This window comes from Accipiter gentilis, chromosome 14 (genome assembly GCF_929443795.1).
Source record: "Accipiter gentilis chromosome 14, bAccGen1.1, whole genome shotgun sequence".
NCBI lineage: Eukaryota > Metazoa > Chordata > Aves > Accipitriformes > Accipitridae > Astur > Astur gentilis.
The window spans coordinates 14031417-14055388 of NC_064893.1; the positions used below are offsets into that span (position 1 = coordinate 14031417).

Sequence of the window (23972 nt, forward strand, 5' to 3'; positions counted from 1 at the left end):
CCACCAGCAGTGCTGCTTGGCAGCTCCCCCTGCTCAAAAGCACGGGGTGAATTTATGGACTGATTTTTACAATGATGTGAGCTAACACCCCCATATATTCAGTCCCATACTCCCGTCACCAAGTAACCTGAGGCAATGCTGTCTTGCGCACTGGGAAAGAGCAGTTCCTGGAGAAGCACTTCAATGGGCATGCATTGCAAGCACTGGTGGGTTCCAACATTTCAGCAGCTTCCCTGTTGACTGTGCTGTCCGTTCAGCCAGGGGAGACCTGCAGGGGGAAGTCCAAAGGCAAAATGCGTGCTTTAAGTGCTAGTTTTTACACAACCTGTGCTGGTCAGCTGGAGCAATATGGTGGCTTGCTTAGCCCTGCCAAGTCAAAAGAGCCTCCTATTCAAAGACAGACTCCTTCACAGCAGAAATTCCTGCCTGGCTACCACACAGTACCAAGAGATAGCTGCATGAAAATATGAGCTCGCAGCCTGGGGACGTGAAGAAAAATGTATCTGGATTTTTTTTTGCTGCAGGCTTTTTGCAAGGAAGCAATTAGAGAAAACTTGGCAAATGAAATGAGAGTGAAAACAGTGATGAAATGGACCCCATTCCCAACCCTGCCATCTGGGGAAACTGCAATACGAAGAGCCTGGAGTGAAGAAGAAAAGGGCTTTGCGTTATTTTTATGTCTTACCCTGAGGCTGGCCTGAGGCTTCTTATAACCCCCAGCAACTGGCCACCACGGGAGCCAAGCTTGCCAGATCACAGCTTTTCGTTCAGGCTCTTGCCCGCATCCCATATCCCACCAGCAGCTAGATGGTAGAATAAAGTTGAAGGCAGCAAGTATTTATCTTAAAGGGATCCTGCCTAAGCCAAAAGAGAATTACAAAAGGGCATTGAAGGGTAGCAGCAAACCTACATGCAGCCCCCGGAGTGCTGAGCTGCAGGATCCAGCCAAGCGCTGCCATATTTTACTCCCTCTGGACCTGGCATCCTGCAGTGCTTATGATCTCCCACTCCGGCTGTTAGGATGACGTTAATGCTTTTATAGGTACATTTTCCCTTACAGTCAAGGTGCCAGCTGTAGATATGCCTTGCTTCAAGTGAGTTATTGCCCTTCTAGGATTTATTAATTACCCTTATCCAAACATCCACCGCTTTAAATCCATTTTTCTTTTCCTGGTAGTATACGGAAGTCTGTTACCAACATACCACTATTTGGACTGAGATGTAGCACTCTGCTCCGAAAGAGTGCCTCTCTTAATAAAAAGAAGGGGATGTGTGAGCAGAGAGTGATATTTAAGAGTGCGCTTGAGAGACATGATAAACAATTCACTCGCTCCTCGTACTAGTTTTATTGAAAGTTTTACTTTGTACCAACGTGAATGCCTCTGGCCAGGTACGGCTTTCATACCGTATAGAGCAGCCTACTGGGAGAGGATTGATGCCGTGCAGTTCATCAACTTAATGGGGGCTCTTGCTTCAATCTTTGCAGCTATTCCCCACACCTCACATACAGCTTGACAAATAAATACAACAGATAAGACCGAGGCTGGGCATTTCTACTGAATTTTCTCTCTGAAGATCTCAAAGCAGTTGACAAATATACACAAATTTTTGAATTGAGCAACACTCCACAGAAAACAAACATTTTAGCTCTTGCCTTCTTGTGGAGAAACTTTGGAGTTTGGGATATAAGAACTGCAGTGCTCCTCTCTGCCGATGGTGAGCTGGAAGCGTGCCGTGATCCCTAGTCATTATGATACAGCAGTGGGCAGGATAAGCCGGTGTCTAATGTCAGCCCCTGTATTTCACCTGCTGTTTACCTGCTGTCTCTTTAATGAAAAAAAAAAAAAAAAAAAGCTGCTGGTATAATGGCAGAAGCAGGTGTCGGCATGTATATGCAGTAGCCCAGCAGTCCAGCCATGCAGGAGAGATGTGGGAGGGAATTAAACCTTCCTAACTGATGCTTGCTTACTTATCATTGCAAGGAGAAGGAAAAGGAAATAAGAAAAGAGGCAACACTCCCCCATCCCATTAGCAGCTATTCTGGTTTTTTGTCCATTGGAAAAAGGCTAGGTTAGGACACTCAGGCAGGAAAAACTAGACCCCTTGTCCCTGCTCCAGGCAGTATTTTATATTTAAAAAATCCTTGAAAGAAGGGATAAACACTAAGTGCTCATTTGTTTAGCCAGGCCCAGAACCACATTCCCTTACTGCCAATTTCTTGGCGGGGAAGGGGGTTTCCCGCATGTTTTTATTAAGTTGCAAAACAGAAGGCTACAAACAAAACAGTCATTCTTGGCATAACTGCATTCCTCTTAAGTTTCAAAGCTAAAATTGGGCTCCATGAGTTTTTTTTCCCAACACACCTAGCTCAGGCCGTAGGTGGAGGAAATTCACTCCATTTACTTTTGACACCTAAAAGCAAAGCGTATCACTCAGTCCTGCTAAGTTCCCTCTAGAGCTGTCGTTGAGACGCCATTCCCTGAAGTCCAACTCAATTATCCTTGGAAGAAATCTGACTTTCTCTTCCAATTGACTGTAGAGGGAGCCCGGGGATTTTCTTCAGCATCTCTTCCTTACTACAAAATTTCACTGCAAATTCTTGTGAATGCCAGGTGGCTTCAAGGACATCACTTCTCTCTAGAACAGCTGATTGCTTTGTTTGGATGACAGGGCCATGCATTTCAACAGGATCCTGCATAAACAGCTTCATTTCTTGCTTTTATGAAGTTACCAGGGAGAATGCGAAAGCCTTGAGCATTACAAACTGGAACCTGAGACGCTTGGAAGATTCTTAATGATTATGTACAGGCAGGAAAGCACAGCTTGAGTGTGATTAGCTTCTCCTGTTCTTTTCCTTAAGTCATAGCAAAACATGTTCCAGCCACAAAAAAAGAGAAAACCCTGAAGTGATGCATATCAGATAAGTTGGATATTTACACTTTGCTGAGAAGCATGCCCATCGCCAGTTTGGTGCAGAAGGAGAGAACAGATAGCCAGAAGCTGCTGAAGTAACACAGCCACCTCCCAGTTGCAGTCACCCAGAGCTCTATGAGGAATGGGTAATATTTCCTTTAAAAACAAAAAAATTGCTTAGGGGTTGTCGTCTTCACAAAAAATTAATTGCAAAAAACATACAAATTGTAGCAGGTTTCAAAGCACAAGAGCTTTGGAATTTAAAGGAGACCTATGAGAAAAGTGATTTCTAGAATCATGAACCCTTCTCTGTGCCACACTACTCATCCAGAGTAAATTATTGAAATCAGGACCACATGAAATGATGTCTGAGCAGGACCTACATAATTTAGGGCAGTCTAAGCACATATGCCTTAAATTGCCAGTCAGCAGTAGCCTTAACACTGTAGAGCATACCTTCAGTGATACTTTTGCAGTGGGTGCACCATGCCAAGATAGTAGAGGTTTTCTTAAACCAACAAACCAACCCACCCACTCTGCTAAAAAAAACATACGGAAGGGTTAGGGACTTGTGAAGGAGTTTTGGAGACTACCATGCCAGAATGGACCACTCTGACAGAGACAGGTCGCAGCCCTCTGGCAGCCATAGGGTATCTCAGAACAACCACATTTGGTCACATTAGAAATTTTGACCAGTAGAAAACACCCTATTGCACAATCATCTTCCCTATCCCTCCTCCCTTCCCCAATTCCTCCATTAGCTTAACGAGACCTTGAGTGACCAGAGTCTAAGAGCTTCCACTCCACAAACGTGTCTCTTTGTACATGAGCTCTGAAAAAAAGAAAGTTTTTGTGTCCTGGCCCCTCATTACAGGTTCTTTCAAAAGCACAGAGTTTAAAAAGAAGTGCATTAAAAGTTCCCCAAAGGCTCCAGTCTGTTCCCAAAGTCCAAAATAACAGTGTTCAAATAATTTGATTCCATAAACCCATCTTGGCCCTTAAAAAAAAAGGCTTTGTTAGCTCTATTTAAACCTCATAATCACAATCAATGTCGGAGTGAGTTTTAGGGTTGAAAGTGAAGTTACCATATACGCAAAATATAATTGTAGGTCAGAAGTTAAAACAAAACCACGTTAGCAGGGTGAGAAAACTTGGTTAAAGGAGAATCAGGCTGTTCTCTCTTCCCCTTCCTGCTACACTGGATGGTTTTCACCCTGGCCATACAGCAGATACAGTTACTCTTTGGTGCATAACTTCTAGGGCAAAAACCTCTATGAAAGCTGGAGCAGTTCTAATATCAAGGAGAAAAGCTATTTTACCACTTCTACAGGTCTCATGGAAAGAAGCTCTGAATACAACCAGCAGCAGGCACAAACTTAGAGCATCAGAACTGGGTAGTTCTGAACCTAAATATAGTTGGGCCTCTTTTGCCTCAACACCCATGATTTCCTTACAGGATAGCAGAGAGAATATTTATTAGAAGTGTCAGAGGCATTTAGGAGCATGAATTCCTTCAGACTTGCAAGAGTTTTATGCATTATATCTAAGCGGTGCTTTTGAAATACTTTCAAGATGTTTGGGGGGGGGGTGGTGGAAATCAGACTCTAGGGCTTTTGAGTAGAAGTTTATAGAACAGACTTCATAGGCATCAGAAAGTGGTTGGAAAGTATCATTAGACCAAATGGCTGGTCAGGGAGGTGCAGATATACAGTCCTTACGTTATTTTTACTGTTCAGAAGGATTTTCCCCTGTTCAGGCAGCTGGAGTGGGGTATTTTCTTTGGTTAGAGGTTACAGTTCATCACATGGCTGTACAGGGAGTCTTCTTTATGGTAGGGTCTCCTAAATGCTGGCATGAAACAACTACATTATAAATGCACAAGAAATTGATAGTATTTGTGCTGTTTGCAGATTGCTGCAGCCCTTGGAACAAGAATTACCTGGCAGAAGGTGCTACATGAATGGCCTCAAGTGCTTGGAAGGGAGAATCCATTCAATGACCAGATTGAAGCTATATTCAAAGATCAAGGTGGACACTGACTTCCAAACTGCCAGAGCCCTGACATGGTTTACAGTGATGCTTCCCAGTGCATTCCACAAAACAAGATGATTAACAACACACACTAAAAAAGGGGGAGGCCAAGTTATCGGAGCCAGTAGCAGCAGACATAACACAACAGCATTCTTTTCGGTTTGTATCTCACCTGCACTAGTAGGCTATGCTTTTTCTGTGGAGCAACAAAAATAAAAATCAAAGGATACCTGCCAGCTGACCATTTATTGTACTGGTTTGCAAATCTGTTCAATTTTTTTCTATATAGCACAAACTCCTAGCCCTACCTCTGTTTTATCCCCCCCCCGCAGAACATTATTTCTGGGCTTTCCATTTGTAGTGTTTCGACAGTTAATCTGATCCCCAAAATGGGGGAGGGTGGGGGGGCAACCCAAACTCATTATGTTGCTATAAATTGTGTGTATGTAATTACCCTGACTGTCAATACATTATTTAGCTGCTATTTGCTTATTAAAATGTGTCAGGAATAACAAGGCACTAGGATTTTGATTTGCCTGGCAGCATTAGTACAGGCTGACTAAGCACAGGTTCTCCCCCCCCCCCCCCCCCCCCAACAAGGTAGTAGCTTGACAACCCTTCATGTATTTAAAACAGGTTGCTTTTTCAACCTTTAGTACATCTTTGCTCTCTTGCTTCCTAACAAATATGACACAGCCAGTCCTGTATCTTTTACAGGCACGACCCAGGGAATCGCTGAAGATATTGGGCAGCCCTTACCTGTTCTACTTCATACACAGACTTGAAGGTTGAGAATTACTGGTAGTTTTTCACCAGCTTATCCAATGCTCTTAGCAAATAAATAAATAAATATTAAAAAATTACAAGACAGCTCTACCCTACTCACAGCCTTACTGGTGATGAAGGGATCAGATAGCATAAAATGGCATTAATTACAGGTGGGGAAAAAAATCTGGTAAATAGAAAGTGTTAACATGCCATGACTAAAACCCAACAAAATCTGCTCTTTGTTCTGAACACATCCCTTGCTTAAGGCTGCATCACCCATGAGCCAGCTCTTAGGCTGCAGTCCAAAGTAAAGGAGATGGCCTGGCTGCATATTGACCTTAGCACACTGGCCACAGCTGTAGGAGATGCATCTGCTCAGTATTTTGAATAAGCAGAAGATGACTTGGCTAGTGTTATTTTGATTGAAGCAGGTATTATTGCTATCCTAGATCCTCTTCCCTTTTGTTTTTTTTTAGAGTACAGTCAATGCTGCATCTTTTATTAATATAGAAATTCATTTGGGACAACTGCTAGCATTTAAGTAAATATTCAAGTCACCTACTTTAGGAAACCAAAAGGGAATACATTTCTTAATTGAATGATACTTACTAATAAGGCCCCAATTCATTCAAGGCGTTTAGATGTTACCAAAATATCCACTCTCCCAAGAAATAGTTTCAACTCCACAGAGGCATGCTTGAGGAAGACTATTTAGCATTGGAAGGAAATCTACCTGCTTCCTGTACACATTCTCTCCACCAAACAGCATAACATTTGATGCGCACTGGCCAGGTAGAACACCTTCAACCTAATTTTTTATTACCTATCCAGGCTTCCTATCTTTCATTAAAAACAGCTCAAGGACAGAAACAAGTGCATGCACATGGGTTTACTATAGAACAAGTACAGCACAGACAATAATTACAGAATATCAGATAATTTCCTCTACACCAAAATACAGAAATGTAGCAATTAAAAGGGGGAAGGGAACAGTATGTGTTTAGAAGCCAAATTTTCAGGCAATTTCATTGCAAATGATTGTATTTCATTTGAGGTTGGGATTTAATAATGCCAATTAGGAGTTTTACAAGCTACTAAAACTGAAATTTCCTCAGCTAAAATAAGCTTCATTGCCCAGAGCAAAGCATTTTCCATTTATAGAGTTTCTTATTAGTGAACATCTTAAATTTCTGAACAATGGAGGAAAAAAAACCCAACACCTTTCTTATAAAATTAGAACAGCATCTTCTCAAAGACAACCTGAAACCCATGCAGCTGAATCCCAAAGCAAAGCTCTGTGATTTGCCCAGTATAATTGTTCCATACATGATACAGGGTCTCTGAGTTACTTCATGACTGGCTGAAGGAGCACTAACCAAACCCTATGTCCTCATGCCTCAGAGGTGAGCTCTGCAGTTCAGAATTAGGCTGGATGCAGAAATTTGATTTGTAACTAATGTAGTAACCATTTGCAAATAAAGATGAATTTCAGGCCTATTAAGCCGACAGCTTTTACAACCGCTGTGCCTCTCCGTTATTTCAAAGAATGCAAAAAACAGCTGAAGATCTGCACCCCCAACCATCCATCACTTACCAATACCACTCTAAAAATGTGTCCTATATTTAAAGAAATGCTTCTGTAAAAGCTTATTTATTCTAAAGCAGTAACAAACTATGAATCCTAGTCTATTCCATTAGTTTGACTATCTCCTGGTACCTAGGTTGGTTGAATGTGACAAATGCATGGGGAAGAGAGAAATAAGCAGGAATAAAAAAGAAGTTTCTCTCAGAAAGCTAAGTAGTTTCATGAAATTCAAACTTTATAGCAGTACAGATTTCTAGAAGAAACGGTCTATATCAAGGTCTTTTTGGGGGGAGAGTCAGAGCACCTGAATAGAGGAAGAATTATGTCACTGGCTAGTTCCAATGCACTGCAAATAGTAAGTGGTTTTTTTGAGGTTATTCTGTTCATAAACCATTTTTACAAAACTTTAAGCTTTGTTTGAAATCAGACAGTAGGAACTGCTTTTGAGGTACAGAACGTCTATAGCTACCTGAAGCTATTGAATTCACGCCATCTGGCCTCTTCAAAAAGTATCTCCAACAAATATGGAAAAAAAAAATGTTTGCCAACATTTTTGAAAAATTTTCCACAGCTCACCCTTAAAAGAGCAGGGGCATGCAGGAGGGGAGGAGGTACACAGCAGTGCAAGTCAGTAAAGCTGTAAATGCAGGCTTGCTGCTCAGCTAGAGTCACACACTTCTGCTGGCTACAGTAGCACGTGTCATTGCCACTGACAGCTTGTGTCTAGAACTCACCATCCAGGTCAGCTTTTCTAACTTACATCACCCATTACACATTCTACCTTTCCTTGATGAGGATAATTTTTCATCTTGGGCAATGAAGACACAGAGATTAGTTTTTACAATGGATAATAGCCCAATTAACCTAAATAAAGATGTGTCATTCCCTTAGATATATCCAGTTCCATTCTTAAGATCTTTCTATGGATTAATTTCATAATTTTATATTTAATGATTTTTTTATTAACATCCACTTCAAAGTTTTAAGTAGACAGCCTACTGTGTATTCACAGATGAAATTTGCTGTTCCACCATCCATGGTCTATTGCTACTCTACCGCCATGTCTCTATCACAAGAGAAAAGGAACCATCTCACCTCTCCATACTTGACAAACTGCTGGTCTCTAGCAGCTTCTACATTCATATATTAACGAAGCAATTCATGGAAACTGCCCCTGGACAATCTGGCTTCCCACTACAAAATTTGGTGCTAGCTACCCCTGAGGCATCACATTATCTTCCCAAATCAAGTGGTATTTTGGGATACACATACTGAATGGAATCCTTTCTTAAACATTGTGTGGAGTCCAGCTCTTCTTCTTCTAGCCTACAAACTAGTATCTCTAACACATAGATGACATTATGAAAGAAGCAGAAAGTGTCTTATTCTTTATTTTAAATGAATAAAATAAATCTCAATACACAGTTTGGAAACATTTAAAGACATCAGAAAGAAAACTAGATTTAAAAGCAAGTACAAAAGTGGCAGGATGAAAATAGGATAAGCTAACAGAATTTAGTGTTTCAAGTGTGAATATATAACAGCAATAGCAATTTTAAATATTCCACTATTGTATTCGCAATAGTGAAGTAATGAGATAGTATTTCACTAAGCCCAGCAAATAGCTGTGAAAATTGCAAGTTTCAACTGAGAAGTTTTGCCATTTTAATGATGGTTCTGAAGTACTGTTTTTATTTGCATTTATGGACATGTCTATGAGGGGGAGAAAGACCCATACTTTAGGCCAGCAGAGTATTAGTTGGTACATAGCAGCTTTATAGTGTTTTATTAAAAAAAAAAAAAAAGCAGCAAGCACTTTTACAACCTATTCCTGGTTCTCAAATGGAGAATTGTAGCTTGTACAAACCATGAGTCCCAGGAAACACTGACATATACAACCCTAAACCTAATTTGTTTGTTTGGTTTTTGTTTTATATCAGTCCTAACAAAAATATTCAAGACCTTTCATTTCTATCAAAGTGCAATATACTGCATACATAATTCCACACCTGTAAACCATATAGTACACATGCCATGCACTTATCTATAGAAGTTTGTATAAGAAATTGCAGAAGTATGAATATATTGTGCATGTTTGTTCTGACAAGGACACTGTGCAAGCAAGAAATACCTATATTGCATGTTGTAGAATAAAATTTACTAGTAACTTCTGTGCCTGATCGTTACAAAAAAACCTGACAAATGCTCCAATATTAAGTCTTATGCTTCAGCTCCATCCTTGTTAGAGAACTCTGAGCTATTGGTTTTTTCAGGGAGCTGAGTTATCTAGTAAGCTTGTTTTTTCACTAGCTTGCCCCCCCTTCCTGCCCTGAAGTGTGATTTCCTGCAATAATTTAGTTGTTTGAAGAAGAGAATGTATTTAGCTAAAAAAAGACTTCCAAAAAAGGAGTTACATAAATATTTAGCACATTTAGAAACAGCTAATTGCTTCCTACCATACTTAAAAGCTAGGAAGTAAAAGAGTTTTAAAATTCTTAAAGTGAAATAAAAATACTGCATAACATAGTCCTGTATAATGTTAAATACTCTCTCAGATTTAAAGCATAAGTGACCCAGAGGACTTCCCACATTTTCATTTAAGTTCTTTTTTTGTGTAGTTCTTGTGGGGTTTTGCATACATATTTTCTTCATATTTTCCTTCCTGAGTTTAAAGCTTTCCAATAGGTTTGTAGCAGGCATCAGGCTGCCACATGCGAAGGTCAACAAGGACTTGGTTAAGCTTTTGCATCCAAAGGTTACGCTCTTCTCTAGTATCAGCAGACAGCCAGTTCCTAAAAGGGAAAGAATCCAATAGATTAGATGCATTTTTCTCCACCTCTGCTTATTCTGAAAAATGTTGAGCTGATCATCTATCGAAGCCCAAATAGCAGGGGAAAAAATGAAGCCAAATATTCCACAACCCTGCTACCAAGCTACCTGGCATTTCCACTTCTGAAAAAGTTGAGTTCTTTGTCCTCAGAAGTCTGAAATGGGACAGCAAGACAAAACCGAACTAAAAGTGAACCAAACAGTTCAAGTGTCATCCCAAAGTCTTAGCATTTAAATGAGCTTTGCATTGGCAAGTTGATGTTGTAAAGCTCCTATGTCATTAAAACTGTCACTTGAGGCAAAACACCCCTCCCATACATCCCACAACCTTCATGATTTTATCCACTCACTTCGTAACACAAAGTGTGTCTCTGCATTGGCTGACAAGAGTTTCTCTGTCATCCTCCCTCTGAGGTCGGACAGTTATTAGTTCAAAAGTGTTGGGACGGGCACAGAACTCCCTGTTGGCAGGTTCGATCTGATGATTAGTGCAGTTAGCCAAGTTTATCCGGCCCAAAGGATGCTGAAAGTGAAGTTAGTTCATCAGTCAAGAACACTGCAATCAAGAGTAATCCTGAACAACATATGCTTTGACAATTTTTGCCATATTGAGTGACACCCCCTCCAAATCAATTACTCCATTCCAAGAGAGGGATTCCACTTCTTGCATTTACAAGTCATAGCTGAAGCAAGACAGTATAGACAACAGAACATGCCTACCTCAGTCACATACAATACAGCTAACAAATCCATCCCTTACCAAAAGCTTAGGCTCTAGGAAGATATAGCCTCCCTTTTCTTTATTCCTTAAAAAAAAAAAATAAAAAGCTTTAACTCTCAAATTCAGGAGAACTTCATAATAAAATCCAAACTGGTCGTGTAAACCCTGTCAAAGCCTACAGAAAACAAAGCACTTTAGGGATGCTTGCATCATTCTTGTCAAAGCCTATAAGCATATGGATTCATCTTCAAACATACAATTAAGGCACCTAAGTGACAAGTCCAGCAGCTTTAGCTCCCTCTATAGTCAATATCTAGACCCCTTCAAAAAGCATTTCAAATTCAAGGTAGTTACCTCTTTCTGCTGACTGTAGACAGAGGCTTAACTCTATGCCTAAAGTTAGTTACAGACCTTGGCTCTGATTATTCACACCTACAGAATATCTATCAGGGAAACATCACAAACTGCTCTTGGCTTGGAGAAGAGTTTGCTATTTATTGGGCATGTTCACTATACTATTCCATAGATAGTTAAAATAACCTGAGTTACAAGAAAAAGAAGGATAGTTCTATTCCAAAGAACATTAAGAAACAGGCTGCATGTTGGTGATACATGTACAGCCATGGGAAATTTATTTTTTTAAAAAATTCCATTATTTAAAGCAATCATTGCCCAATACTGACAATGCTGAGCTACATCTATCTCTGCATGATAGAACAGATATAGTAGGGGTAAGGGGAGGAATTTAATAAGGACAGAATTTAATACTGCTGTAGATATAGTATATCAACAGAATATAGGTGATCCTTACAAGCCTAGAAGATTTTCAAGAACAGAATCTGGAAAACAAACCAAAGCTGCTTTCTTGTAGACAGAAGTAGAATAGGAACCTTGTTCTTGCTTAACTCAAATTTTTTGCCTATCTTCTATTCCAGTAGGCAGAGATTTTTTCCCTCTTTCCTGGCAGGGAAAGAAAATACATTGATATATTTTGGCAATGTCAACTATCAGCATATGGTCTTCCTCTGTTAGCAGGGAAGAAACTAAACTCAGGCATCTGGATTGGCATAGAAGACCCAAAAGGACCAGAGTTTGCCACAGAGTTTGGGAAAGAAAGTGTTCTGCCAACAAACAAGCAAGAGTTTAATGGTAAATTGCTTAAGTCAGAAAAATCCTCCTGAAAGCAGTCTTTAAAAGGGCCTGGAAATACGTCAGTACACACTGCAGAAACAGGCTAAGGAAAAAAGAAGGTTCACCTCAGTGACAGATGAACCTCTGATTTGTCTCATTAGCCAGACAGTAACTTAGGTTTCCATGAAAACCATTTAAAAAGCACCAGTTTCAGCTATAACATGGAGCTGCAAGAAAACAATCACCACAAATAAGATAGTTCATAATCACAGCTATGTTTCTGCAATATAGAAGGGTTGCCCACTCCAATTCTTTACCATATTAAGTTAGTTATTATTTTGTCTAAAACTTAAGGCAACTAGATACAGTCTGCTTATTCAGCTGTACAAGTCTGATGAATTTCAATTAGTCATACAAGAAGCACAACAGAAAGCCTTAAGACTAAAGGAGAAATTAAATATGGATCTTTCTCCACTTTTCCCCTTTCCCACTAGATGAAGTGCTCAGTTTTTAAGTTTGCCCTGATCTATGAAGACAAGTCCCCTCCAGTCCCCAAGGAAACTTTATGACCTTGATTCTCATGCTTTGAATATACTTACCTGTTTTAAGCCTAAATGTTACTATCATTAAAAATGAACAGCAGTTGTGTAGGGTGCTACAGAACTTTAGACTTGAGCTTTTAAAACGGCATTACCTTTCGTTTTTCATCATCTGGATATGTCCAGTAAGATATACAATTTCCAGACAGCACACACCAGCGCCTGTGCCATGCTCCAAATCCACTAACATCTTCAAACATAGTCTTAAAAAAAAAAAAAAAAAAAAAGGGGGTAGCATTATATCTTGAGCTTGGTCTGTACTAAACTATTTTTCTACCGGAATGGTTCAGCCAAGTACAACCCTTCATAGGAGTAAACATAGAGATGGAAAAATGTATACTGGGGAAGACTTCTATTGGTACAGTATATTTATTTTCCAGATAGCATAGAAAGTGGGCTTATGCCATCATCCTCAAGTTTGCAGCCTTTTGCTCAAAATGCACCTATCACTGCTATTTCAAACTACCAAATTTTCATATTGACAGTGGTAAGCATTCCCATTACTTTAAGATAATGAAAGGTTACTTATAGCAGATACAGGATGAATGGTTCACAGAACATGTATTACTATAACCTAATTTATTATTGTTAGGTATTTAAGTAATCTTTGGCTTATAATTCATGTTTACAAAGTGTTTGGGTATTCTACAGGCCACACTCAGGAGTCCAGTCAGTTTAAAAGAAATTGATTTTTAAATGTTTGTGTTAGCAGTTATTTTACTGGATGCAGGATTATGCCAGTTTTAAGCCCCATTTCCTTAGTACTGAAATGGCAAGTTTAGTGTCCAACTTCTATTCCTGATCCCTTGAACTTGTAAAGAACTTTTTTCCAATTAATTTTTGTATGTTGTGTTTTTCACTCTTCACAGTTCAGATTATAATTTTTAATGGTGCAGGGAGTTTCTAAACCCTTACTCTGAAAAAAAACTTAATATGCATGTACACCATTCTGTTGGTTTTACATATTGTATATTAGAAGTAAACAAGGACTTTCTTAAATTAGTACACAAAAGCACAGGATAGCAAATACCATAAAGTATGTGAAATGTTTGCACCTAATGAAATCCGTTCAACTTCTATCAAAGGGAAAGGAGACAAAACTGCTTGAAAAGAATCTAAAGAGATTCTGATTTCTGAAAACACCAAAATAACAGCAAATGTTAGTGTTTCGCTCAAATATTTTCCTAGCACATTTACTGCCATCTGCTGTACATTATCTCAACAGCTCCACCTATTAAGCCCAAGTACCATCTGTATTTTCTAAGTCCAGTTTTAGAGAGAGAACTGCTCAAGGTGTTTCTCAAAAAATACTGTCACTTCCTTGTAAGCCAAAGTCTGTGAACACAGTGGGGGAAGAAAAAAAAAAAAAAAAAAGTCTTTTGCTAGGGAGAATTTGTTTTTACTAGACAAAAAAAAAAATCCAAGATGACCTGTAAAAGCTTCTGGCAGGGAAATTAGAATCTCATCTCACATCACAGTTTATAGCAAGGTTAACTGAAGCTCAGAATAACAAGTGAACAGCATTTAAAAGAAAAAGATATATAAAATCCTGAAAAGTAGCTTTAATATAAGCATGTTTAAAAGATAAACTAGGAAAATTTTGAGGTCTGGCTCAGAGAGAAAAAAAAAAGCCAGTTTTAAGCTTCACAATCACTACAAATACACATGCGAAATTAAAAAGCAACTACATTTAATAGGATCTGTAATTCCCAGGGAAGGAATTTGAAGTGAATACCTTACCAAGAAGCCTTTCTCCTCCACAGAGGAGTCCACTTGGCATTTTAACTTCAGATATATATGACCTTCCAAAGGAGACAAAACAGGAACCTGCAAAAAGTAAAACATTAAGTCATTTAATTTTGACATGTCTCAATTCTACCAGTTCAAGCAAGCCACCTGCACCAGGATGTTAGCATTGTCTTGTTCTTAGATCTTCAGCCAGAAAGAAGCAGTCTCAAGCAAGACAGTAATAACCACTTTTTGTTTCAGGTTAATTTAGAAGCTTTTCAAGACTTATTTGCTTATTAGTTTGCTCAGGACATATGCACAAACATGCTTCTATTTAGAAAAACAGGCACTCCAAGCGTGGTTAAAAGCAACACAAGGCACCAGTCCACACCCTGCAAGCTTCTGCCTCAGTTTGACATTAAGCTGTGTGGAAAATATCAAAGTGGGCTTAAACAGGATTAGTACTTGGATGCCGTAAGCATTTCTGGCAGATACTGATGTAGTAGTGCCTACTCAGATAAATATTTGTATAAGAAAACCTAGAAGGGGAAAAAGTAATGAAAGCAGTTCTTCTTAACTGGCACTCAAGGTATTGAAGATGCGTGTTAAGTCATTTCTAACACAAGATGTTCCAAGCCCTATCTTCTACCACTAAAACAAAAAAACCAACCAAACAAAAGGGCAGCTTAATTACTGTACCAGAGATTAGTTAAATGGTTATCTGATATTCAAGAGTTTTGAGGAGGAGCATCCAACAAGGACTGCCTTGTACTTTACCCAATCCATCCACACATAGCACCCTATTACATTGAGTGCTCCCACCACTACTGTCAAGAAATCACATCCCTTCTTTTCCACAGAGAAGCTAAGAGACAAATTGCTAATTCAACAAGCAAACAATGATCTGCAGGGCATTCTACATACCATATTTTATTGTTTAATCTGAATAAGCAATACTGTAAGAATCTTGGGGAAAAAAAAAATAAAAATCAGAAACATTGCTGCTTTGTCTTACTAGAAAAACCAGAAAGGTTGAAGTTGCTGCTCAAATACAAAGAAAGAACCATTTGCCAGGGAATAGGCATATGTACACAACAATGAAGTAGCTTTTAAAGCCATGGAATCAATGTCAATCAAATGGAATTAAATTTTGCTAGTAGTTAAGATGAACAAGAATAACCCCAAGTAGTTAAAAGTGTACATCTGTAGGCCTCAGTGAAGCCTGCAGAACACTAAAATAGATGTTATGGTTAGAAATTAATTCAATCACCTTTGAATTGTAGGCATGCTGCAGCTTCCTCCCAGACACGATACACGTGCACAAGCAGGTGATCAAATAATTTTTACATGGTAGATATACTCAACTAAGATAGCATGCATGGCGTGCTCATGTATTTGGCCCTACAGTACAGCAAAATTGTAAGCACCAGGCAGGAGTCTGCATGACCATTTGAGAAGCAAAAATAGTACAATGTTTCCACATAATAAAAATAAGTTGCATCAGTCCTGGATTTTTATCAGCAAAGACAACTATAAACCTACATGCTACATCAGGGAACGTTAGCTTCTATTGTACCTAATCACAGTAAAATCCATCTCTCAACAAGGGCTTCAAGGAAGTTTAGCCAATTCCCCACTTCAGGTTTGTGTGTTTTGCATTCCTTTCTGTTGTGGTTTAACCCCAGCCAGCAACTAAGCACCAAGCAGCCGCTCACTCACTTCCCCTGATTCCCCCACCCAGTGGGATGGGGAAGAAAATTTGGAAAAGTAAAACTCATGGGTTGAGATAAGAACGATTTAATAGAACAGAAAAGAAGAAACTAATAATGATAATGATAACACTAACAAAAGGACAACAGCAATAATAAAAGGACTGGAATGTACAAATGATGCGCAGTGTAATTGCTCACCACCCGCCAATCAACACCCAGCTAGTCCTGAAGCAGCGATCCCCCGCCCCCACTTCCTATACTAAATGTGATGTCCCATGGTATGGAATACACCGTTGGCCAGTTTGGGTCAGCTGCCCTGCCCTGGCTCTGTCCTGTGCCAACTTCTTGTGCCCCTCCAGCTTTCTCGCTGGCTGGGCACGAGAAGCTGAAAAATCTTGACTTAAGACTAAACACTACTGAGCAACAACAGAAAACATCAGTGCTATCAACATTCTTCACATACTGAACTCAAAACATAGCACTGTACCAGCTACCAGGAAGACAATTAACTCTATCCCAGCTGAAACCAGGACACTTTCTAATTTATGTCAGGACAGAAGAATCTATTTTGTGGATTCTGAAGTGTACCAATGAAGAGCTGTGTGACAATGAAGTGAAAAGGCTGTATAACAAATGGAACATATCAATTATGCAGAGCCTACAACACCATTACTAATTACTAAATAAAGCAGGTCTCAAAACACCCTCCTGTACACATAATGAGAAAATACTACATTCTAGTCAACAATATATCCCCTTCAAAGGCAAGTGGGGTAGAGGTGGTGGAAAGAAAGCAATTTGTTGAACATCCAGCTAGATGAACACTGAAGCTCATAACTAGGCTAACTTGCATTCTGATGCAGTCATTCAGATATCTACCATAAGAAGTTGGCTTACTGTTGTACAAGACTATCTGTAAAGATACTCAAAATAACTCTAAAGAATTTGCAAAAATTCGGTTTCTTGGGAGACTTTTGATTACAAATAGAAGATGATAATTTTGCTTAATTTTGAGACAAAACATACAAAGTTATCTAAAACACTTTCTTCTGAAGGATCTGAGTTAATAGTTAACTAAAAACTACTTTCAGAGATTAAAGACCAATTATCAATTTACATAATTCCCAAAACCAAAAATGTATACTCCAAGTAAAATATTTTACCTGCACGTGTACAAATAAGAACTTCACATTTTGATATGTTTAGTACTTTCAAAACTTTAGTTCTCTATGATTGCTTTCCGCTTAAAAAAGCCAAAGATCTTGATAGGTCTTGACAGAACAAGGTCTCAATAGAATAAGAAACAAGATATGTAGTTCCCAAGTGATTTTAATTTTCTTTAGTGGCAACAAGTTGAGTTAAACCAATAGTTAGGCTGCCAGTCATTTTTCTCTGGTCTTCTATCAGCAGAGTAGCTGATTCTATGTTCTGTGGAGTTCATCAAGAAGTTGGCTCAGATTTCCTGACTAGCAGTCTAAGAGACACATTGATTTGTTTTGAAGAAAACCCCTTCTCTAGTGATCTAGGAAGAGACACCTGCTAGTTAAGAAAAAACCCTAGGTGGCCTAAGTAACTTTGAGTTCCAGCAGCATGCTTCTTATTGTAAAAGACAAGGAGTAGAATTCTGCAAGTCTTAATGGCTCCTAACACGTTATGTTTAGTTAGTAAGTCTTTGTATGCACTTTGCTAGAAGAATTAAAAAAAATAAATACTGCAAAAAGGCCAGACACACATGAGCAACATGCACTAGGAAGCAGCTTCCTAATTGAAGTTGCAAACTAAAGGATCATAGCAACCTTGTCTGGGAACATATAGCCCAACAGTTCTTTTTCCTCCCCTTCAAAATTTATCTAGGGGAAAAAAGAAACATGCTCAATGCAATTAATGTAAAGTTAAGGTTTATTAAAAAAAAGACACAGTTATACACGAATACATTTTGGTCCTTTCTACCCTGAATTTTAACAGTACATATAAAAGGGAGGATTGAAATTCAAAAACCCTACTGTGGCAGCAGTTTGTTCTGTATTGCAAATGCATGGAGCAAGTTAAAAAGCAGCTGTCTGGTACAGCCACAGGCCAAGTCAAAACTGAAGCTTCACAGAGGTGATAATTTTTTTGTTAAATTATCTGAGAAAAAGAGGAATTCTTATTCATAACTGTCAAAATTTGCACCTGGAAAAAATTAACCAAATGATGGTTTCCCTAGAATTCTATTTGAACCTTGTGCTTGTGCTACAACTTACTAGTCCAGTCCACTGTCCTATCCTAAAGTGTAAACTAAAAAAGTTCAAACCCAAATTGCTGAATACAATGTGAAAGCTGATTCCCATAATTCTAAGAGCAAGGGGTTTCCAATAACCAAGCCATACGCAAAGTAAGATTTCTACATGTAGTTCTGGTTAAGAGGAACATTTATGCTGAAGAACCAAATTTGGTACTTCTGAAGTTCACACAGTCAGTAACAGCAGTGTAATTCAACTGTTAAGCTCTAAGAACTGTTTCAGTAAAGGAATCTGCTTCTATCTGCAAAAAGTAAAACATCTAAAAAGCAAGTTGGGATTATTGTGATATTTTGCTTCTAATCTTATGTGCAAACAACCAATTCTTGTTACTTCATATCTCAGAATCTATGATTGCAATACTACTATCATCACAATAAGACTTAATTAGCCAAGAAGAAAATTCATTCTTATGCTGCTGTTTGGATAAAGCTGTAATTTAGTACTACCATAAGATGTAGTAACTTTTGAATTAAATTAAGTTAGTTTAGGGTAGCTGCTGGCATAAACACCTATTAAAATAGGTTTTAGATACAAGATATTACAAGGTTAGAGATTGCAATGAATGTAAGAATGTATTTTTTAACTTCTAATGGTAAGAGCCAATAAACATTCTGTTTAGACAAGGAACTAATGGTATAAAACTCAATAATAGCTCTCTTTCAAAAAATATTAAGATGGTTTGCTTCTACAAATTTAATTGGGATGTGAAAAGAAACTCATACTCCTAAGTATATTCAAACAGCAATTTTTAAGTCAATTAAATGCAGAAAATTTCAAATACTTCATTATCATTAAAACTTGCTTAGTGTCTTATTTAGTGATAACTGCAAGACTGTAAAAGCAACAAACAATATGAAGACCATGTACAGAGATGCCAAGTGCATAAGTCAATATTTTTTTTTGAGTGAAAGCAAATCAGTAACCAAATGCCTCCATTATCTTTGCATAAGTATACCTTACATCGAGCTACAGAAAAGAAAGAACATCTGACATAAGTCTTTTTTTGTTGTATCTCAAATTACATTTAGACATACGAAATTAAATACGAGTAACAACTATAAAGAAATTTTTTTAATATATATAAATAACATATATATATATATAAAACTGTATGTTTCAGTTCTAGGATGGTAATTTCTCCTCAAAACAGTAAACTCAGACTCATATTCATTTCTTTAGTAGTATGCAATTACCTTTGGATTAGTAACCAATAATTTCCATTACCTTGTCCAACGCAAATTTGGCATTTCCTACAGAAGACAGCGATAGCTTGTGGGATCCAACAAGGATGAAATTAGTAGTGCGTACAGCATTAGGGCCACCTGGACTGGCCATGGCTGCAGAGAAAGAAATTAAAGTCAAGTCATAACACGCAGTCAGGCTGCTGCAAGGCCTAAAAAGGCTTTATTTGTACTACTGTGTGCGTGCCCTACTCAGTACTCCAGAAGTACTCTTTGCAGTGCAGCCCAGCAGCACATTCAGACAGTATGTTGATGCACACCATTCCTCCTCAATAGATCTTTTCTTTCAGAAAAAAGTTTTGAAATATTCACAAAGGAGAAGACAAAGCATTTTAAGAAGTCTCAGGGGGACAGAGAGCACTCTAGGGCACACTACAAAGTACACATGCCATGCAGTAGGAACATGACTTTCAAATCTCTTAACCTGTCCAAGTGACAAGCTGCAGTCTTCCAGAATTTGCACACCTATATTCCTCTTTGCACTTATATCAATAGAAACAAGTGCTACAGCTCAGGCACAGGAATCTGACTAGTTGCAGCAGCATGGTAGACATTCCAGACAGAGTTAGTTCATGAGCTCCTTATTGCTGCAATTTGTACTAAAGCTAGGTCAAGTATCTTATACTGTAGTCAGACAAGCGTATAACACATTTTTATGTAGCTAGAAAAACACTCAGAGATATTGTTCTTCTCCAATAGTCAGAAATATAAAAACACTACACACTGAAGCAATACTTCAGAATCTGTTTGTATTTTCAAGTTTGCTCTGTATTACTTTGTTGACATCAGACTCTAGTTTAAAAATCTTAAAATTTGTTTGAGTTCACCTTTTCAGGAAAAGAATGTGAGCCACTGGCATCTTTTACGAGATACTAACTTTGATTTTGTGAAGAGATCTTCCATTAAACATAATGGTAACTCAGAAAAAAACACAGGGTCAGTTTCTGGGCTGGCAAACTGACATAATTCTGTGTTTATTACTCCCAAATTATCATCTGTTACAAGTATTATTTATTGATACACTGCCTTAGACAGCAAGTGTAGATTATTCATCTTGGCATAAGATGTTTAGATTTCACTTACCTGGAGTAAGAAGGGTGCTTTTCTAGAAAGAGAGAGGGAAATAAAAGCTTAGTGGAAAAGTAATTTCTGACAATTTCTAAGAATACTAAGCTAGGTTAGAAAGAAACTAGATCTAAGTACTTTAAAAAACAAACAAAAACAACTTGAAAAGAAAATCTGAATAAGTGTGTAGTAACTGCATATATATTGCCAGCATTGCATATTTAGAGCTGTTACCTATTTCTTGAGCTGATGGCTGAAGAGTTTGGCAGAAAGCTGGACAGTTTATAGTTTCAACTAAGGGACACAAAGAGCCTACTATGGGCACAGCCTTATTCAGTGTAAGAACATAGACTTTGAAAGTAGTCATAACCAGATCTTGCTACAATATTACATTCATACTTACAGAGGTAATAGATGTTAATAATCTCTTTGGAGTGATAACCTACAAAAGAATATAAGAAGGTAAATGCAGTTGCTACTGAATTTGTCCATGTTAGTGTGAAAATTAGACAGTGAAACTACTGAAGGCTTATCTAAATAAATTTTGAATGGATACTAGTTGTTGTAATGAGTAAGTCTTGTTTTTTGACGGGATGTATTTCAGTGGAAGGAATACTACATATTAAAGAAATATTTACTGCAAAAAAGTTTAAGTATACATTAGCTTGGGATGGACAGCATGTGTTTAAAAAAAGCCAAACTTAGTAGACCTCTTTCCTTCATGTAACAGGGCTTCGAAGTTACATTTGCTTATTAAAGATAAGAGTTAACAATACAAGTACAGACATGTTCGATGTGCTACTGTTGTACATTATCTATATTTTGAAGTGGAAAAATCTCAAAGTTTAAGCGAGACTGTATTAAACATGAACTGGAATTATGTACTCATCTATTCTTGAAGCTGAAAGACAAGTATGAGAAGCTTGTCAAAAAAGCATATACAGGATGTCATCAGCAAACCGATAATCCCACAACAACAATTTACCTACAGTGCCACAAAAACATTCAGTTTTAAGTAAAGATTCCTCTAAGCTACAGCACAGGAAAGAAACCCCAGACTTCAAACTGGTTTTATTGGGGGATAGATGGAAGCATGTTTTCACTGTGCCAAATGTAAGTAAACATTAAAGAAAGTTCCTATTTCTGTTTGCAGAGACAGGATTTTAGTACTCATTCCAACTGTTTTGAAAGACACTCAAGTTTCTTGTTTTTATTAAGTGACAGGTATCTTGACAAGGAAGAAATCAAGCCTAAAAATCATTAATACGCTGTGTGCCCAGCTATTAGAATGACAAGAAGGAAAAAAACCCAACTAAAAACACAACCCCCAAAAAACCTCTGACCACCTCCTGAAAGCCACTGGCCTGTCTGGGGTCACAAAGCCTTAATAAAGCACAAACACTTGAAATGTACACCCTATCCAAGCTGAAATGTTTACGTTCAAGGAGTTAAAACATTTTCTTTAAAAAATAAGTATCTAGTGCTTTTACTTAACACTGGGAAGAAAGAAAAGTGTTGCAGTTGACCAATAGAGCCTTTAAGACAAATCAAACTGCAGGATAGGGCATATTGACTGGTGTAGTGTAAATAAAGTGGAGAATAAGGACACTAAATCACTGTTAGAGGCACCACACCTAATAAATGAGAGTTTGCAAAGCACAGCATTTGGCAGAACTAGTAAGATGAGTTCTCCTTCCTCTCCAATATATTTCAGACTTAACCAAGTGCTGCAGTTCCAATCTACTAATAACTGCAGGACTCCATAACCCATCTGTCATTGCAGATGTTCCAAGAAAGAACAAGAGTAAAAGCAAGCGACAGATTTTCTAGGACTATTAGTCAGTTCTCCCTGAACACTGCAGCCTTCCTAGTGTACCTTCTGTTGAAATACAATACTGATTTTCATGTTTCATTTACCTTAGATTTATTTGCCTTTTTCCTTTTATCAGTGCTTGTAACTTCTTTTCTCTGCACCTGTAAGGAAAGAAGGTATTAAGAAAGTACAACACATCCTTATCCCTTACACATCCTCTTGACAGGAACCAATACATACCAAACTGTAAACTTCTATATTTATTTCAAAGTCATTTGACACATCATGCCTAAAAAGGAAGAGAGGGGAAAAAATAAGTTAAACACAGACTGAAACAAAAAGGGTTGTTGGGGGTGTTTGTTTTTTTAAGTTACTCTTTACTTCTTCACTCCTTAAAACTGCCCAAGGGAGCAGCTAGGTTGTACACAAGAGAAGCTTAGTCATAGTGCTGACTAATGGCTAATCTCTTATTAGTAACAGTTTGCTCCTGCAGGCCAATATGGCTGTTCGAGATCCTTTCACTTCTACAATAGTACTCTTCAGTGCAAGCAGCATTGATGGTTTTAAGACTTGAATGTATTACTATTTCAAGATGCTTTTGAGAAGCAAAAGCAAGAACTCGAAGAACAAAAGGGGAGAGAGAACAGGGGCAGATAGAATGCATCTGCAATTTCTCAGATTGAATACATCTACCATTTCTCAGATTGCACCCTTCAGTCCACTCCTGGCACACGTTTCTAGAAACAGAGACTGGGTTTTTTGAGTAAAGAGCTTTAAACAAAAATTCCAGTTGGCTTGGACTTTAAAAAAGGGAGTTTGCTTATTTATTTTGGAAGACTTTTACTAACAACCATCCATTTGAACTCGCAACACCTTTTTAGCTAATATATGAGAGTTGAAGTTTTAGTTTTAAGAGTACTATTTTTTCCAGATACCAAAACCAAATAGCTATATAAAATGTTAGTTGCTGCAAAAGAGAAAAGACACAATCTCAGGCAGAGCAATCCATCTGTCATTGCAGGTGTTCCAGGAGAGAACAAAAGTAGAAAAAAAGCAAGAGACAAATTAGATGATGGATGGTAGAATAAGTCTAGACCACTCTTTTGCATTCCAGCAATTTCTTGGAGCAGGAAATACCGATACCACAAGATCTCACCATATTTGTTTGCAGAATATGCCATCCTTATAAGAAGATTTTAAACCTTTTTATGCATGCTCCACCATCAGAGTTGAAACTGGTTCCGAAACAGTTTCTTTATACTTACATAATAAATGTTGTAGTAAAAGTAAGAGCGTCTCCATTCAGGGAGCTGGCAGTACTTGCTAATGGAGTTGCAACCATGTTTTCTGCTCCAGATCTCAGTATTATTACATAGTAGTAATTTGCTGCTTCTGTAAATACATATCAGATGGGTTTGTTAGCAAGAGGTGTCCAAGTATCTAAAACCCCTCAAGTACTGCATTGCCATTAAACACATCTGTTTCACCCTACTTAAACACTTGGTTACAGTCAAGATTTGCTTATCAACTTACTCTAAAAACAATTTATTTCTC

General features: G+C 38.1%; 2 protein-coding genes across 7 annotated transcripts in view; one reads left to right on the forward strand and one right to left on the reverse strand.

Moving 5' to 3' along the window:
• The window catches only part of AOAH (acyloxyacyl hydrolase), an 80608-nt gene extending 75407 nt beyond the window's left edge, over positions 1 to 5201 (forward strand). Inside the window, exon 22 of one of the 4 annotated variants that reach the window (XM_049816145.1) lies at positions 4824 to 5195. In XM_049816145.1, the coding sequence (XP_049672102.1) occupies positions 4824 to 4952 (129 nt within the window). In that variant the 3' untranslated portion in view covers positions 4953 to 5195. Of the gene's footprint in view, positions 1 to 524; positions 4793 to 4823 lie in introns of those variants that run through there. The other 3 variants (XM_049816143.1, XM_049816144.1, XM_049816142.1) reach the window with 3 other exon arrangements.
• Positions 5202 to 6767: 1566 nt separating this feature from the next.
• The window catches only part of ANLN (anillin, actin binding protein), a 33083-nt gene continuing 15878 nt past the window's right edge, over positions 6768 to 23972 (reverse strand). For 2 of the 3 annotated variants that reach the window (XM_049816136.1, XM_049816135.1), the window contains exons 15-25: positions 23684 to 23810; positions 22659 to 22707; positions 22523 to 22579; positions 21009 to 21047; positions 20624 to 20645; positions 19524 to 19636; positions 17814 to 17867; positions 14318 to 14404; positions 12673 to 12780; positions 10477 to 10649; positions 6768 to 10089 (exon numbers count right to left, since the gene is read on the reverse strand). In XM_049816136.1, coding sequence (XP_049672093.1) covers positions 9966 to 10089; positions 10477 to 10649; positions 12673 to 12780; positions 14318 to 14404; positions 17814 to 17867; positions 19524 to 19636; positions 20624 to 20645; positions 21009 to 21047; positions 22523 to 22579; positions 22659 to 22707; positions 23684 to 23810 — 953 coding nt within the window. In that variant the 3' untranslated portion in view covers positions 6768 to 9965. The remainder of the gene's footprint in view (positions 10090 to 10476; positions 10650 to 12672; positions 12781 to 14317; positions 14405 to 17813; positions 17868 to 19523; positions 19637 to 20623; positions 20646 to 21008; positions 21048 to 22522; positions 22580 to 22658; positions 22708 to 23683; positions 23811 to 23972) is intronic. The other variant, XM_049816137.1, reaches the window with a different exon arrangement.